Below are 18,697 nucleotides of genomic sequence, written 5' to 3'. Positions count from 1 at the left end.
CGTTTTCTCATAAATTATTATAGGTACGCTAAAGTCGCATACCTTTCTTCAAATTTTTATAATGTTCATATCAATATATCATAATACACCAATATCGCAAATTCAGTCTCAAAATTGAAATTTGCTATTATTTTCATAGTTCCTCTCCTCAAGTACAAAACCTATTTTCCCAATTTTTTGGGAGAAAGAGCACCCTAGACCCTTTTCCGAAGGGAGGCGCGTCTACAGTGCCGCTCGCCCTGGACCGTCAAGTGTAGGTACATCGGCACCCCCAGAACCCCCGCCAATATTTTTGCGCTAGCTACGCGCCTTAATGTTCATATGCATGGATGCATTTCTGATTTTGCCCTCACTATTGTGGAACTATGAGGATGCTTACACCATGCATTATCCTTTGTGTTTCCGGAAATCCCAGCTTTCAAATATTTTTAATCTGACCTATTATGCAATCTGACTTTATGTTAATAGACGCTAACTCAAAGCAGATAAATAGACATAAACATATTTAAAAGATTCCACAGAATATAATAGAGCGATATATCCAGCTTCTCAGATTCCACCTCTGGATTATAATTACCAATATAGGCCAAATCACATAAAAAGTCTTATTTTCTTCTTAAAAACTCGATTTCCAAAATAACTTAAAATGACTAAAGATAAACCGTCATCTAATTTATTGCATTTGTTATGGAAATTTAAAAAAAAAATCAAAAAAGAACTATGGTGTATTTCTGAGTCTATCTGATAATAAAACGGGATGTTTTCTTGGATCGACAGGTTATTTTAGTATGTTTTCATTTTAATTGTGATGACTGATGACAGCACCTAAGACTACGTTTAAGAAAGTATTGATTTTATTTAACAAGCGTCTCTTTTATATTTAAAACTAAGACGTAAGCCGTCTTCATAACTATGGAGCTTAAATTAAATTATCAATTTAATAGAAGACGTTGATGAAAAGGCATGAAATGAGCTATAATAGTCTGCTTGGTTATCTGAACTATTCTTTCAGTTCAAAACATTAATGGTAAAGTGCAATAATTTTAGACCTGTAACATAAGGCAGAAGATGTAATATAAAGATCAAGTAGAAATAATTCGATGTGATTAAATCTTTGATAAAGGCAGATAGGGTACCTTAAATAGCATTACGATACCAGAGAACCCAGAAAGAAATAGCCTGTAAAAGTCTGGGATCCATCCCACGACACATGATTAGATAACAGACCTCTGACGTTTATAGGCCACCCAACCAAATCACTTTACTTATAGTTGCAGCTGAATTATATACTTTTGATATTTACAACTTGGACCAATAAAGTATTTTAGCATAGTGAAACAGAAGCTCATTTTCATTATCTTTTTTTTTTATTTCAAGATTTTATCTTTTATTAAAACCGCTGATCGTCATGTGCGGGATTTAAAAAACTACGATAAATTCCGTTCACTATTTTCAGGGATATAATTTATTGAAAATTTCTCAACATTCGGCAGCCTCTGCAGCCGATATAGACGGACGTAAAGTAAACGGCCAAAATTCAATTTAACCAAACCGGCACATACTATGTCGCTTTGATTATGGTCGTTATGACGAATCTAATGCCGTTTTGACCGTCTTGATCAAAATTATTTTCTGTTTTGACAAAAAGAATTGGGGTTTTTTGGTTTAGAGCCGCTTCGTCTACAAACAAGCCAGCATTACTTATTTCGAGACTATAACTTCAAACACCGATACCGTCGCTCAACATAAGTAAAAGTAATTTGACTGAAATTTTAAATGTATTCATTTTTCATTATCTATTTTTGACTTATAATAGCAAGAACGGCCAGCTCTTTAATAATGCATCTTTAAGTGTCCTTTCGGGGATCACGGTGGCTAAGTGGGTAAGGCGCTGGCTCGCTAGCCTGGAGGTCGGGTGTTCGATTCCTGCATTGGCCGAGAAAGTTCATCCAAATTTTCCGGCGTGATTCTCCCTTGTCAGTGATGCAGGGCGGAGGGCCTGACAAGGACAGCTGTCTAGTCGTTCGGATGGGACAAAAAACCGAGGTCCCGTGTACACATTGGCTTGCACGTAAATGATCCCTTGACAGTTGGAATTCGATATAAGAGTAGGCCGTAGTGCCGCTGTCCGGGCAAAATTTCCCTCAGCACACTGTATGGGGTATGCCCGTCTTCATTAGCCCAGTTCGGAGCAAAACAGTAGGACGTTAAACCCCATTTCATTTCATTTCATTTCATTTAAGTGTCGTTTCGAGACTATATCTGATTAGTTGCTTCCGCTTGAGCCAGCTTCCTTCGCTGATACCGCTTCAAACTGGCTCCACACTGAAATCAACAAGGAAGTGTTAAATGGTACATGCTGTCTTGCCAGATTTATCGATTTAAAATATTAAAAAAAAACACACACATAACTGTCACGCCGTCTTCATTAGCCCGGTCGATACAGAAACATATGACTTTAAACCCCCATTTCATTCATTAATTCATTCACAACTGTCATGTTTTGACGTGCTATTATTATTTGTTAACTGACAGCTCGTAACCTTAGATTCTGTCTTCATGTATAATGACTTCTAATAATATAAATTTAAAATTCAAGCTATGACAGACGATGTTTATATATTTAAGTATTTACCATAATATTACTAAATATATGGTGTAACGACGATTGATTGACGTCACACAAAACGTCAATTCTGAGTGGACTAAATATGATTCACACTGCCAGTTTCATTTCATATAAGGACTGGAATCTACGTGCGCAGAGATTACTTCTGTGGTCATGATACTGATAAATAGTATTATTAGCATTTGGTTTAATTTATTGTTTGTTCGTTGGAACCCCATACGAAGATACCAATGTCAGGCAACGTAGCTAGCGGGTGGGGGTGGGGCAGCTGCCCCCTGGAAAAAATAGGCGCCCCCGATGGGCTCCCTTTCCATTGGACGCAATACGAAGCCAACGACCAACGTACCCATATCGGTATGGGCGCCCCATAAAGCCGAGTGACATTGGTGAGGAGTCTCATAATGAATCAAACGATGATCAGGCGCCCAAAACGGCGTGACCTGTGGGGTGCCTTGTCCCGGAGGGGCGCCCCTAATGACATGATGGGTGGGCCGCCTTATAATGACTAATATATGATTTTTGGACCGCACATAATGTATAATGCCGAGTAAGATTTGTTGGGCGCCCTCACCTTGATCAATAGGGCGCTCAAAACGGCATGATTGGTGGCTGCCTCATCACGGAGGGGCGCCCATAATGCCGAGATTGGTGGACCACCCACGACTAATCATGGGCGCCCATAATGCCGAGAGAGATTGGTTAGGCGTCCAAAACGGCGTGACAATCTTCACAATTCAAATAAGTCGCACTCTCTAACCCGATTCCGAACTTTTCGTTTTTCTCATAAATTATTATAGGTACGCTAAAGTCGCATACCTTTCTTCAAATTTTTATAATGTTCATATCAATATATCATAATACACCAATATCGCAAATTCAGTCTCAAAATTGAAATTTGCTATTATTTTCATAGTTCCTCTCCTCAAGTACAAAACCTATTTTCCCAATTTTTTGGGAGAAAGAGCACCCTAGACCCTTTTCCGAAGGGAGGCGCGTCTACAGTGCCGCTCGCCCTGGACCGTCAAGTGTAGGTACATCGGCACCCCCAGAACCCCCGCCAATATTTTTGCGCTAGCTACGCGCCTTAATGTTCATATGCATGGATGCATTTCTGATTTTGCCCTCACTATTGTGGAACTATGAGGATGCTTACACCATGCATTATCCTTTGTGTTTCCGGAAATCCCAGCTTTCAAATATTTTTAATCTGACCTATTATGCAATCTGACTTTATGTTAATAGACGCTAACTCAAAGCAGATAAATAGACATAAACATATTTAAAAGATTCCACAGAATATAATAGAGCGATATATCCAGCTTCTCAGATTCCACCTCTGGATTATAATTACCAATATAGGCCAAATCACATAAAAAGTCTTATTTTCTTCTTAAAAACTCGATTTCCAAAATAACTTAAAATGACTAAAGATAAACCGTCATCTAATTTATTGCATTTGTTATGGAAATTTAAAAAAAAAATCAAAAAAGAACTATGGTGTATTTCTGAGTCTATCTGATAATAAAACGGGATGTTTTCTTGGATCGACAGGTTATTTTAGTATGTTTTCATTTTAATTGTGATGACTGATGACAGCACCTAAGACTACGTTTAAGAAAGTATTGATTTTATTTAACAAGCGTCTCTTTTATATTTAAAACTAAGACGTAAGCCGTCTTCATAACTATGGAGCTTAAATTAAATTATCGATTTAATAGAAGACGTTGATGAAAAGGCATGAAATGAGCTATAATAGTCTGCTTGGTTATCTGAACTATTCTTTCAGTTCAAAACATTAATGGTAAAGTGCAATAATTTTAGACCTGTAACATAAGGCAGAAGATGTAATATAAAGATCAAGTAGAAATAATTCGATGTGATTAAATCTTTGATAAAGGCAGATAGGGTACCTTAAATAGCATTACGATACCAGAGAACCCAGAAAGAAATAGCCTGTAAAAGTCTGGGATCCATCCCACGACACATGATTAGATAACAGACCTCTGACGTTTATAGGCCACCCAACCAAATCACTTTACTTATAGTTGCAGCTGAATTATATACTTTTGATATTTACAACTTGGACCAATAAAGTATTTTTATATATGTAGTCATTAGAAACACCCCTTACTGTTTAATATGTTGAAGTCTGACATACCTCTTTTTTTAATGTTCTTCATTCTCAGACAAGATTTAACACAGCTATGTCCGTCGGGGCTAACATAATGTCATCTCTTTACTTCAATAATTCGCACACAGTCCCCCACTACTATCTAAAGATTAAACGTAATCCATATCAAAACAACCTGAAATCACTTTAGACACTCATAAACTTTATAAAATAACACCCAATTCCAATGAACTCACACTAAGACCAAGAACGGGTCAAATTCATTGGAATCCGAGTGAATCAATCTGACTAACAACGATATCCAAACTAAACCCAAGAAAATCACTTAAAACTCTCAACTGCACAATATTAGAATCACAATATAAACCGTTTAAATAATTAAAATGAAATGAATGGGGTTTAACGTCCTACTGGTCTGCTCCGACAAAATAATTTTAAAAAAAGGATTAATGTATTAAAGGAATATATTCCATCCTTGACAAACGACATTATTCTTTGCGAGCACTGAAATGTCAAGGGAATAAATCTTTCGAAATTCTGTACAATGAAAAATATTCAACCGACTAAATAAAAAATAAAACGCCATATAAACAAACCCAGATAAAAGCACGCCCCCCCCCCCCCCACACACACACACACAACAAAACAAAAAAACGCAACATAAACCATCCCAGAAAAAAACCCCACACCGAATTTATAAAATCAGCTCCAATAAAATTAGAGCATAAACCAAACACAGATAAAAGCACACCAAATTTATAAATCCAGCACAATAAAATTAGAGCATAGATCAAAACCAATAAAAGCATACCATAACACCAAAACGGATAAAGCACACTTTTACACAGAATCCTAAAAAGCACACAACAATACGAGACCAAAGCAAACTAAAGGTACACAATAACACCAAACCATATAAAAGAAATCAACATAGCTTAATACTAGCGCACCGTCACACCAAACTCAACAACGCACAGTCAACCATTAAACCATTTTAAAAAAAAAAAAAAAAAGCTATTAACGAATGCACAAATAAACCAAATCAATCAAATCACAGTACGAAAGCAAACCAATTCTAACGCGCGCCATGGAAAAAAACGCACCAACCCAAAAACGTTAAAGATGCATTATAAAAGATTAAATGAAATCAATCAAAATGTAATCAATTAGTAGTACACACACGAAAGAAAAAAACTTTGATCAATCTAGCTACGGTTACAGTACAATGCTATCATGATTGATCAGCCTATTAAAATCGGAAGTATATTAATGACCCGTGCTACCGAAAGCTCTCTATGTAACCATCAATAGAACTATCAAATTACTACAATATAGGCCACGTCGTGTTAAATAATAAATTAATATTATTGACAACTACAAAGTGTATCATCAGATAATCAGATATTACTACGTGCTAGCGTATATAAACAGAAGATCGAAGACCCAAATTTTGTTTAAATTCCAATGACTATATACCTAGACTGACCTCTGATGGATCTTAAATGCTAATTCTATCTCGAGAATGTATTAACTGATAAATTATTATTCTACCAATTTCATTTTTATACGCCCACATTTAATATGGACTAGAATGGCATCCATTATCGGTTTATGTATAATTTTTATAGTTATCTTCGTTCGTTGTCCTTTCTGAATCAAAAAGAACTTTCAGGCTTTTTCATGGCAGCCTATACTTGATAGGGTTGGAGCCTGTGGGTCTGATAAAGGAAATGTGTCTAATCATTCGGAGAGTACGAAACACCGAGATCCATCCATGCATTGGTATAAGAACCCTAGTTATACTATTCCAATCTACCACATTTTAATCTTTTAATGAAACGTTTTAATGGTTTGCCTTTTGTAAGATCAGATTATTATTGTTAAAATATAAACGACAAGATTATATAGCCACCTAAAAGCCATGGTTATTTCGTATTTTAATAGATTTGCATTAAAGTAAATTACCCAGATGAAGCACGAAGCTCTAAACCAACGTAATTAGGAAAACACGTTCAATACTTGTACAGATAAACCAATTATTTATAACGAATCTCCATTTGTTTAACAAAAACATCCATTACACCAGAACATGTCTTACTCGGATATTTCGAGAACATAATGTTATTAATAAACGAGATATGCGTATCCATGGCGATGCATATATTGTCTGATACTTCTTTAAGATCCGTTGATATGAAAATCTTAGAAACATAATTGAAAATTTCATTCTAAAGAATCCAGACTTTAGTTATCCTGTCCTCTGGCTATGTTATTTCTGAAAATGTCAACGCAACATCAAACATTTCAGTTCTGAGACAGTTCCTAGTTTTGTGAGTAACCGATATGTATCCAAAGCAACCAATGTAATCCACTTCCCGTTATTAAAGAATGTTATTTTCTTCTATAGCCCTTGTTTCTATCTGTCTTAATGGGTATAACGACACCCTATCTGAATAGAATCACACGCTTAAAGCGAATTGGTATCAACGGTTTCTCACGCTTCAAGACATGATATAATACATTTGGGCACCCTGAGGTTATTATGTCATAGGCTTGCAACATGATTGTTGAAGCATCAGCGGTATATTTTATAAATACTGAATTGGCAGTTTGAATTTGGAAATAGGATTTTACCGTATTAAATATATAAGCCTAATTTAGATTTAATCTTTATAACAATTTGCAGAAGAGCCTATTTAAGAATGATTTCTATTTATTTTCTGAAACAACACATTGGACATTAAATAAACGACGGAATTAATAAAGGGACGAATGAATAATTTAATGCACAATATTATCCCTCGGACATTGTTCAATTCCTGCTTCATAGATGACACATCCCTATGATCCTTACAGAAGAGCATACCTACTGTTAATATTTATAGATATTCGAAATCCCCAGTTATTAGACCATTTCGACAATTTGTCTAAGGCTTCTTGCATTCTCGTTCTAACCATACCGTACATGTAGTTATTTGCTGCATGCCAGATTGAAGTGTCGCTTGCATAAACCGCCACGTCAATAAGTTTCTTAATGTAGTTATTAGACTGAAGGTCATTAATCATGATATTAAAAAGTGTCGGGCTAATAACAGACCTACATTACTTTGTATTTGCCTATTGTTTATAAAATCCTCGATTCAGTGGAACATTCGTCCTGTTACCCCTTGTCCATGTACTTTTTTTTAAGTAGGCCATCCACCCAAACCAAGTCAAATGCCTTGGTCAGGTCGGCGAATACTGCATACAGATAATTGTTCTTTTTAGACAGTGAAGCCATGATGTCCTGTTGTAACCATATAATATGATCAATAGTGGAGCGCTGCTGTCTACATCCACTTTGATTTGGACTAATTAATCCATTACTTTCACAAGTGTTTTGACAGAACCAATATATGTTGGGTTACCATTATTTAATAGAACTAAATTGGAATTTTCAATAAAATTATCCACTTTGATTTGGACTAATTAATCCATTACTTTCACAAGTGTTTTGCCAGAACCAATATATGTTGGGTTACCGTTATTTAATAGAACTAAATTGGAATTTTCTATAAAATTATCCAGTTTATTTCAAGCTTTATTATTAAATGGGGAGCTCCAAGTGAGGTGGTGACTGTTAAAATCTCCACATATAATATCTTTAGTTTTTATTTGATCATATATTTTTTATTCGCTTATTCCTCAATGATTTTAAACGGATTATAAATGTTAACCCCGGTCATATTTTGTTTGCCGTTTGTCGGGCTACGACGATCTTTCCGCAAAAATGTGTACCTAGTCAGGTTTGGGTCGTTCTGCTTTGGACTTAATTTTGTTTCCTGTATACATATACTATTCAAAAAAAGTAGGGGATATTTGATTTTGGGGGCATAATACTAAAATATGCAAATGACTACGAAAAAAGTCACTATAGAACCTAACAGAAGAAACATTTCCAGTTACATGTGACGCCCAAACGCACCAATAGCTACCGCATGGAATGCAGGTGATGCTTGGGATCATCATGGGGGTCCAACCCAAGATTTGCACGACTCTGACTTTGAATGTTACAGTCATTGTGGCATTGAATTCCAGGGTGGAAACATCAGTTTAATTGTTTTAGTGACCAGAAAACAAATTTTGATATGCGTCGGCTTACCCGAAATGAAAGGTTACGTGCCCTTGGCATGCTACAGATCGGCACAACACAGGCGGTTGTGGCGCGGACGATGAATGTTTCTCAGTCTGCCATAAGCAGGCTATGGTCCAGATACCGTGATACACAATCTGTACAGGACAGACCACGCTCAGGTCGACAACTCAAGCCCAGGATCGATTTATCCGTACCTTGGCCTTGAGAAATCGTGTCATCACAGCAAATCAGATCAGCGCTCGTCTTCAAACAGACACTGGTGTGAGAGTGAGTGGCCAGACGATTCGGAATCGACTGCATAGGGGTCACCTTCGCGCCCGACGTCCTCGCGTGATCCCTTGTTTGAGAGATCATCACATTCAGGCAAGACGTCGTTGGTGTAGGGATCGTCAACACTGGGATAATCGACGCTGGAGCAATGTGATGTTTTCAGATGAGTCAAGGTTCACTGTTGATTTTTTGGACAGACGTAGGAGGGTGTGGCGTCGTCGAAACGAGCGCTTCCAAGACGTTAACGTCATCAGACATGATCGATTTGGGGGTGGTTCTGTTATGGTGTGGGGAGGCATCACTGTTGCTGGAAGAACGGCTTTACATGTTGTTGCAGGGCGTGTTACAGGCCAGTACTACCGGGACAACATCTTGGCAGTCCATGTTGTGCCGTTCGCACGACGTCATGGCCGCCGTTTCATCTTCCAGGATGACAACGCAAGATGTCACAGGGCCAGGATCGTTACAGGTTACCTCCAACAACAGAACATCACCACATTACCTTGGCCAGCACTGAGTCCCGACCTCTCCCCCATCGAGCATGTCTGGGACATGCTTGGACAGAGGTTACGTCAACGTCAACAACGTCCTGCCAATGTCCAAGAACTTGCTGCTGCGTTGCAACAGGAATGGGACAATCTGGACCAAAATGACCTTAGACGTCTCATTAGGAGTATGCCACGTCGGATCAATGCTTGTTTGGCAACCAGAGGAGGATTTACCCGTTACTGACTTGGTTGTGATGCTGTGGTAACTTTGCTGTTTGACCCCGGGTATCATTTTACCCTTAAAATGGTCAGTCTGTGCCTTACTTAGTCTAACGATCATTTGGAATAAATCGATGAATGTGAACTTCATTTCATTTTGTCATTTGTTTCTTCGTCAGTTTCATTAGGTGACTTTAATAACACTTAAAAATCAAATATCCCCTACTTTTTTTGAATAGTATATTATACAATATAACAAAATGTGAAGCAACATATACAGACAAAATTACAACAACAATGCTGAAACCATACATGACAACAGCAAGATCAAAGGCCTATGACACAATGGGGTTTTCCATAAGTATGTGTTATAGTTTATTTATATACCCAGGTACTAAATGCCACTTAAAGAATATCGGACAGTACAGGTAGTTGTTAGATGCACAATGTTGATTCTTCCATCGAACTAAGTATCCAAGCTGCCCTTTCTTCTTAACATCCACTAGCTTTCTTTGAGCTGTGTCGTTGAACCTAACACCACATCCGGTTTGACCAAATCTGTAGTAGGTTTTATGTCAATAGCTTGCGACTCTTTGTATATGTGGCCGGAATAGCCATTATATTTTTACCCGAACGTCCAAGACAATCCGTTTGACATTCACTAGTTTAGGTTGACGATGTTTTGCTGCTCTCAACTGCGACTTAGGCCTGTTGTTCACATTCGGCCTATGTTGAAACTGAATTTATAGCGGATCCGCAAGATCTTTTTTACAGCTATCATCTCCTTAAAGCACTGGCACTTTAGAAAATCTCTGTTCTGCTTGCTAGTAGTTTTTGTATTTGAGCTATCTGAATTATGATGAAAACTGCACAACGTTAAAACAATGGAAGTGTTACTACGTTTATGACCTACCCTCTATAGGTTGGCCTTTGGGTTGATCTTCATTCCTTTCATTATTACTCGCTTGAAAGATGTTCCGAGATCTTTTCCCATAAAGCATTCCACCAATCTGTAGAAGTGGGAAGCATCGGCAATAAATATTCCCCTGGAATTACCCTTTAAACTGTTTAATACCGGATAACATCAAATATTATATACCGAGAACAAGACATCTGACAGGCAGAGTTATATGGCAGTATTCAAGATTCAAAATTTGTTAATGTCGTGTTATCGTCTAATTTCTAACTTCTATTCGTGTAATTTCTAAATTAAGACAATGTATAATCCAGTTTCTTTATTTGTTCAGTGTATATTTTAATTCCGTTTCATCTTCTTCATTGACGCTTTACATGTTTAGCATGACCATCGAACAAATTAGAATTTTGACATTTCTATCTAGCAATCATCATTATAAAAGTCGTTTGGTGTCGCCAATGCGTGCTCGACTTGGTGATAACTATTTTATCATGAAAATAAATACGTTTATTTGCAAGCTTGCATAATATAAGATTTAAAAAATAACTGCCATGAAGTTAAAGATGGGTTCCCAGAAAAGTATTTATCGAGTGGTTATTTCCAATAAAAGTATGGTAATTTTGGTATATATGGAAAGTAGAGATATCCAATCTTTCTAGAAAAATATTGGATTCCCCGAAAAACACCCATGGAGCGTATACAGGACAAAAATGTAAGGGTTCCCCTAATCGACAGCCCGACGATTAGGAATTTCTGCACGCTTGAAGAGTTAGACGTACAACACCTTCTGAGATAAAAATGACGGAAAAAGACGGGGGTAATGGATAATCCGAGAATTTAGTTACGATTCGATATTTGTAATAAATAGTAAGCGATTAAATACAACATCGTCTTATGTATGCAATGAATTCTCCTCTGACTTCCAAGAGAGGTAAGTCACGTGACGTAAACATGAACTGGTTTGATGGAATTTTTGTAGCAGGACATTCCTTCGCAATTACACTGTTTGAGAAGGATTTGAAGCAAAGTTATGACAAATTTTTAGTCCATATATATACCATTAAATAACCCAGTTTGTACGCGGGAACCCATCTTTAATTAAGTCAGGTAGTTATAATGAAGGCACCAGAAATAGTAACTTCATCGCGATCCACATGAACAGATTATCCCGGTCTCCTTTTCAGACCGTTGCATCCCCATATTTGGGGTTTCTAAACTTTATATCTTTGGACCATTTCAAGAAAATGTTAGAGCAGTAATAGAATATACACCAAAACGGTAAAAAATAAAACAAAATTCCCTAAATCCTACAGCTGTCTTCAAAAAAATGAACAAATATTGTATATCATAATTTACATAGTATTTTGAAAACTATATTATCTTATTATCATGATAAAATAGTTAAATACGATCTGATATATTACAAAGACAATCAAATGCCCAATCTGTGCCATAATATAGAAGCAATTTAGCAGCATTGTTGTCATCATTCACCAATCTGACTCAAATGCAAATTAAACTCGTCATATCAGAAAGCTCTTCTAAAACCTGTGGGAGCCACGGTGACTAAGTGGGTAAGATTTTGGCTCGCTAACCTGGAGGTCCCGTGTTCAATCCCTGCGTTGGCAGAGAAAGTTAATCGGGATTTTCCGACGTGGTTCCCTCTTGTCAGTGGTGCAAAACAGGGCCAGTCAAGGGACAACGAATAGGCGTTCAGAAGGTACAAAACACCGAGGTCCAGTGTACACATTGGCGTGCACGTAAAAGATTCTTTGGAATTCGATATAAGAGTACGCTATAGCGTCGCTGTCCGGAAAAAATTTCACTAATAGCACACTGTCCGTATGTCCGTCTTCATTAGCCCTGTAGGAGCAGAACAGTAGGACGTTAACCTTCATTTCTAGATCATGTGATCTAGACCTTATACCTACACATCTATTGAAGAAATACATCCGTCTATTTTTGCCCATTATATCTGAAATTATTAACCAATCTCTTTCATCTGGTCACTTTCCTCCCGAAATAGCAAAAGCCATTGTTAAATCAATACTAAAGACATCAGACATGGGTCTAGATATTTTGTCAAATCACCGTCCAGTTAGTAATCCATCTTACATTTCAAAACTACTAAAGAAGTGTGTTCTACATCAATTAAATGGCCATATTTATTCCAACAACCTTGAAAATCCTTTACAATCCGCTTACAATCAATACCACAGCACAAAAACTGTTTTACTCAAAATCACCAATAATATCTACCGGTCTATAGATAAATATAAATGTATTGCCATGGTATTCCTAGATCTCCCAGTCGCATTTGATACAAGGACCTGCTTGATTCGTTATGGTGTGAAATTTACTTGCGTGGTTCGGTGTTTAACTAGTTATGTCATCTAATCATCACACCTAAGCTGTCAGGATTAGAGATTTAGCATCCGACGATTAAACAAATCTTTGTGTGGTGCCGCAAGGTTCTGTACTCGGACCTGTACTTCTTATTATCTTCACAAAGCCTATCGCTAAGATTGCTGAATGCTATGGGCTAAATATTCATTTGTTTGCAAACTACATTCAACTTTCTATATATTTAATTTGACGCAGACCCTCATCATGCCACGATACAAAATATTGAACTTTGTCTCACAGACATGCATGCGTGGATGACAGAGCATTTCTTAAAATTAAATCCAAACGACACAGATCTGTTAGTAATTGGAACCAAGCAACAACTCCGGTAAAATTGATCAAACGATAGTTAATTTTGATAAAGAAATAATTTCATAAAAAAACATCTTCTAAAATCTCCAACTATTAACTTACAACTTGGAAAACGTGCCCTTTTCTACGCTGGACAATTTCTATGGAATAAACTACCAAAATATCAAAGTAAATGGAACAGTTAACGTCTATGGGTCATTTTAAATAGCAACTCTAAATATTCTAGTTTCAAAACCCTGATCTGTAAATAATAAGAGAATTTAACAACCAACAGCCCCTTAGAAACTGTTCTTCGGTATTAACGCACTTTATAAATGACGATATTATTATTATTATGTTCCCGGGCACGCAGTGCCGACTTCATGATGATGGCGCTAGGTAGAAGGGTTACACTTCTAAATATGTTCGATGTTCACGCTAAACATGTAAAGCGTCAATGAAGAAGACATTTTTCTTCTTAATAATATAAATATGATGAAATAGAATTAAAATTTACGCTGAACAAATAAAGAAATTGGATTATATACTGTCTTAATTTGAAAATTACATGAATAGCACGGCATTAACAAATTTAGAATTTTGAATCGAATATACCACCAAAGAGTTACTTCCAGGAAACGGGATAAAACCTAGAATACTGAATGAATGTACAACTTGGTATTAAAAGACGCTAGTATCTAAAGATTAAATTTACACAATTAACAAAAAGTAACAAACTTAATAAAAGACAATAATTACAAATAATGGAAATCATCAAGATTAAGCTTATCATACAATTAAAACTATAAATGATTCGACTGTCCACCTCTATTACCACGCATATATTCATACAAGATTAACGGCTTCAGGTATTATTGGTCTTAAAATAAATTCATTGAAATTTAAATAAGGTATTGAAACAACACTTCGGGCATTAAATAAATAAAGGAATTAATAAAGGGACGAATGAATAAATTCATGAATTATATGCCCATTACAATATCCCCACCAGAAGACGTATGAGTCTTCAATCATATTTGAATCTTCATACTCATTGATTCATAAAACAAGTACGATTATTTTATCGTTTATTGTATGACATGCTTTGTTTATTTAACGGTTTGTAATCATGTTATTGTGTTTTGCTAAAATGATGCCAAGATTTGGTTATTTAACGATTTTTATTCATGTAATTGTGTTTTGTTAAAATAATGCCAGATTTAAATAAAATGGGTGGTAAATGAGAATGAAGCTAACATAGAATCAATTAGAGTCATGTTATATTCTTCCATAATTAAACCTGACAATAATTCGATTTTAATGCTAGTAACAATTAGGCCATTATGAAAGAGGATATATGACCCCTCAATAGGAAAGACTCGTAGTTGTCCAGTCTACACAGGAGAGGCTTCATTTTTTGCTTTGCGAAAACAGAAATGCATTGATTCTACATTATTTACGTGGCCTGGTGACCAACAATTTGGTACTACACTACACATAACTGGGCATAGGAAGGTATCCATAATGGATTCATGAGTCACCATATATTATACTCTTCAAAAAAAGTAGGGGATATTGAAATGCAAATACCTATGCAGGTTGTGATATGATAAATAGTCATGGACATTATTGTATATTGGAGTGGGGTTTAATATAACACCAAGGTGGTTTCAAAACATGTCTTTATTCTAGGATTGAATAAATCGAACTGCCGGGCTAAAGTTACCTCAGTCCCGACTACAACTTGCCTTACCTTAATCTTAAAGGTACGGTAATGATCTGCAATCAATACATAACAATTATCTCTCTTTATGAAAGTTTGAAAATAGCGTTAATTACTAAGAAAAGTTTATTTATAACGATCTGGAACACGTCTTATACGTTCTGGATATCGACGTTCTGTAACGATTGGTTGATCTGGAGGATTCTGAACTTCAGACAAGATTGGTTTATTAATATCAGTATTGATATTAGTTTTATTAGTTTGACGAGTTGGTATGCCTCTTAACAGTCCGTCCGGGTTAGAATTAAACTGACGACCCAACGTATTTGACGTAAGTGTTGTATCTAATAATTCCGGTGATTTATCCTTTAATTCAAGAGAACGTTTGCGAAGTTGATCCTCGTGTCTTTTCCAAACCTGCTGGTAGACTTGAACATCGTACGAACGTTGCTTTACATCAATAATGATACCAGGTAACCAGCGCGGACCAGATCTCAAATTTAATACATAAACAGGGTCACCAACTTTAAACAATGGTGAGAAAACCGTATTACGATCATATACATCACACTCCTTTCTAAAACTCAAAGAAGGTCTAAGACTTGAAAACCTTGTACGAAGTTGTCGATGCATCAGCAAATAACACGGGCTTTCACCAGTCGCCGAATGTGGTGTTGTTCTGTAAGACAACAAAAACCCACAAATTTTTTCTTCTAGCGATCGTCGATCGTCCGCCATTTTCTTCATTTGTTTCTTAAAGTAACCTACATATCGTTCAGCCATACCGTTGGTCGCAGGGTGTGCTGGAGCTGTACGCGTATGTTTAATATCATTCGCGAATAGAAACTCGAAGAACTCACTACTAGTATATTGAGTACCATTATCTGTTACTATGTGTTCGGGAGTACCGAATGTCGAAAATAGCTTCCTAAGTTCTTTAACAGTTGATGTCGTGGTGATAGATTTCATTTGAATGACCTCTAACCATTTCGAATAAGAATCAACGACAATCAAAAAATAGTAACCTAAAAATGGACCGGCGAAATCTAGATGTAATCTCTTCCACGGGCTCGAGGGCCAATTCCACGATGCGACGTCCGGGGATGCAGGCATAGGCGCGTTTTCTTGGCACATTTTACAATGTTTAGTAATTTTTTCTATTTCCTCATTAATTTTCGGCCACCAGAAATACTGTCTGGCAACAGCTTTCATACGGACAGTTCCCAAATGTTCACTATGCAAATCTAACAAAAGAGTCGGTCGTAAATTAACAGGAACTATAACTCTACTTCCCCATAAAACACAGTCTTGTTCGATCGACAGTTCGGTCTTTCTGATAAAATAGGGTTTAAGCTCATCAACATTACAATAATTAGGCCAACCATCTCGGGACAGTTGTAAAACTTTTGATAGAGTTGTGTCATTTCGGGTTTCTGCGGCGATAACTTTTGAAGTTAAAGGAACCTCTTTCAACACAGAGTTTGTAACAAACAAAACTTCGTCGTTATGACAGTTAAAATTACTTCTATCATCTTGTAACGGCGTACGTGATAAGTAATCCGCGCACAGATTATCTTTTGAAGAAACATATTTCACTTCATAACGGTATGCCGATAAGATCAGAGCCCAACGTTTTATACGGGCCGCGGCCAGTTGAGGAATTCCGTTATTTTCTCCGAATAACTTAACCAATGGTTTGTGGTCAGTAAGTAACGTGAATTTTCTACCAAGCAAGTATTGCCTAAATTTTTGTACACCAAATACTATTGATAAGGCTTCCCTCTCAATCTGGGCGTAGTTCTTCTCTGCAGCGGAAAGACTTCGTGACGCGAACGATATGGGTTTCAGTTTACCATCTTCCTCTCGTTGCTGTAGAACAGTACCAATTCCAAACGGCGAGGCATCACAGGAGAGTACTAACTCAGCATCAGGATTATAATGTGCAAGAACTATTTCATCAGACATCATAGATTTTATTTTCTGAAAAATGAGTTCATGTTTATTATTCCAACTCCATTTCTTATCAACCTTTAATAGATCATAAAGTGGAGCCATATGATGTGAAAGGTGTGGTTGAAACCGTGAATAATAGTTCACCATACCAACGAATGATCGCAACTGTGATACGTTAGAAGGTGCCTTTGCTTCTTTAATAGCTTTCACTTTGGATTCAGTAGGATGAATACCATCAGCCGTCACTTTAAATCCTAAATATTCAACTTCAGTCAACAAAAACTTACATTTTTCTTTTCTAAGTTTCAAACCACACGATTTTAAACGCGATAAAACAGCACGGAGATTTTCTAAATGTTCCTCTTCATTACAACCGGTTACTATAATATCATCAAGATAAGCACTCTGTCCAACTAATCCCTTTAAAACAGTTTCAATAGCTCTCTGAAACAAACTCACAGCAGAGCTAACACCAAAAGGTAAGCGTAAGTACTCATAAAGACCACAGTGGGTATTTATTGTTGTTAATCCCCTCGATACGTCATCCAAAGCTATTTGGTGATATGCCTGTGACAAATCCAACTTTGTGAAATATTTTCCACCAGCCAAATTAGAAAAAATATCGTTTATTAAAGGGAGGGGGTAGCGATCAAGCTTAGCCACTTTATTTATTGTAAGTTTATAGTCACCACACAGTCGCAAGCTGCCATTTGGTTTGATCACTGGAACCACTGGTGCTGCCCAGTCCGAATATGTCACTTTCTGAATTAAACCATCACTTTCAAGCCGCTTTAGCTCCTCTTCTATTTTCTTTTTCATAGCAAATGGTACAGATCTAGCTTTACAAAATACTGGAGTAGCATTGTCTACAATGTCTAAATGAATTTTATAATCATTCAAAAGTCCTACTTTGTCCGAAAATAACTCATCAAATTCATCCAATAAACTTGTTAAACTAGCAGAAGACTGAATTGTTGACAGTGTCATGATTTCATCCCAGTTTAGTTTAAGCTCTTGTAACCACGATCTGCCTAACAAAGGTGGGCCATTTCCGTCAACTACAATCAGTGGTAGAAGAGTTTTCTGTCCATTAGTTTCAGCATTTACTATTTTCTCACCGAGAACGTTTATTTTATTTCCGGTATACGAACTAAGTTTAATGCACGACCGAGACAATCGGGAATTTCCATATAGTTCTTCATAATCATGTTTGTTCATAACCGTTACACCTGCACCGGTATCTAACTGAAATTTAACGGGTTTACCGTCAATAAAAACCTTAACGTTTAAAGGGGCACTACCAGTTAGAGAATTTAAAGTAAATAACACATCGGTGTCAGAGTCTGCACTGATCGCATTCGCTTTAAAATTTGGATGTTTTCCAGATTTACGCGACTGTCTGATACGTCTGGACAAGCAAACCTTCGCAATATGTCCTATCTTATGACAGAAATTACACTCAGCCTCTTTAAAATGGCATTTGTCAGACGTATGATTACTTCCACCACAACGAAAACAGGGTTTACGACGTACACT

At 36.8% G+C, this 18,697-nt stretch overlaps 1 protein-coding gene across 1 annotated transcript; it reads right to left on the bottom strand.

Moving 5' to 3' along the window:
- Window positions 1-15,161: 15,161 nt before the first annotated feature.
- LOC130013636 (uncharacterized protein K02A2.6-like) lies at window positions 15,162-16,492 on the bottom strand. The gene has a single exon (XM_056102472.1). It carries the CDS (start codon window positions 16,418-16,420, stop codon window positions 15,335-15,337), a length of 1,086 nt encoding a protein of 361 aa, XP_055958447.1. The 5' UTR covers window positions 16,421-16,492; the 3' UTR covers window positions 15,162-15,334.
- Window positions 16,493-18,697: the final 2,205 nt, after the last annotated feature.

The sequence above is a fragment of the Patella vulgata genome, chromosome 7, assembly GCF_932274485.2.
Source record: "Patella vulgata chromosome 7, xgPatVulg1.2, whole genome shotgun sequence".
Taxonomy (NCBI): Eukaryota; Metazoa; Mollusca; class Gastropoda; family Patellidae; genus Patella; species Patella vulgata.
This window is presented reverse-complemented; position numbering and strand designations above follow the sequence as displayed.

Coding starts and splice junctions, on each gene's coding strand:
- LOC130013636 (XM_056102472.1), bottom strand. CDS start 16,420: ATGAAAGCTGTTGCCAGACAGTATTTCTGGTGGCCGAAAATTAATGAG.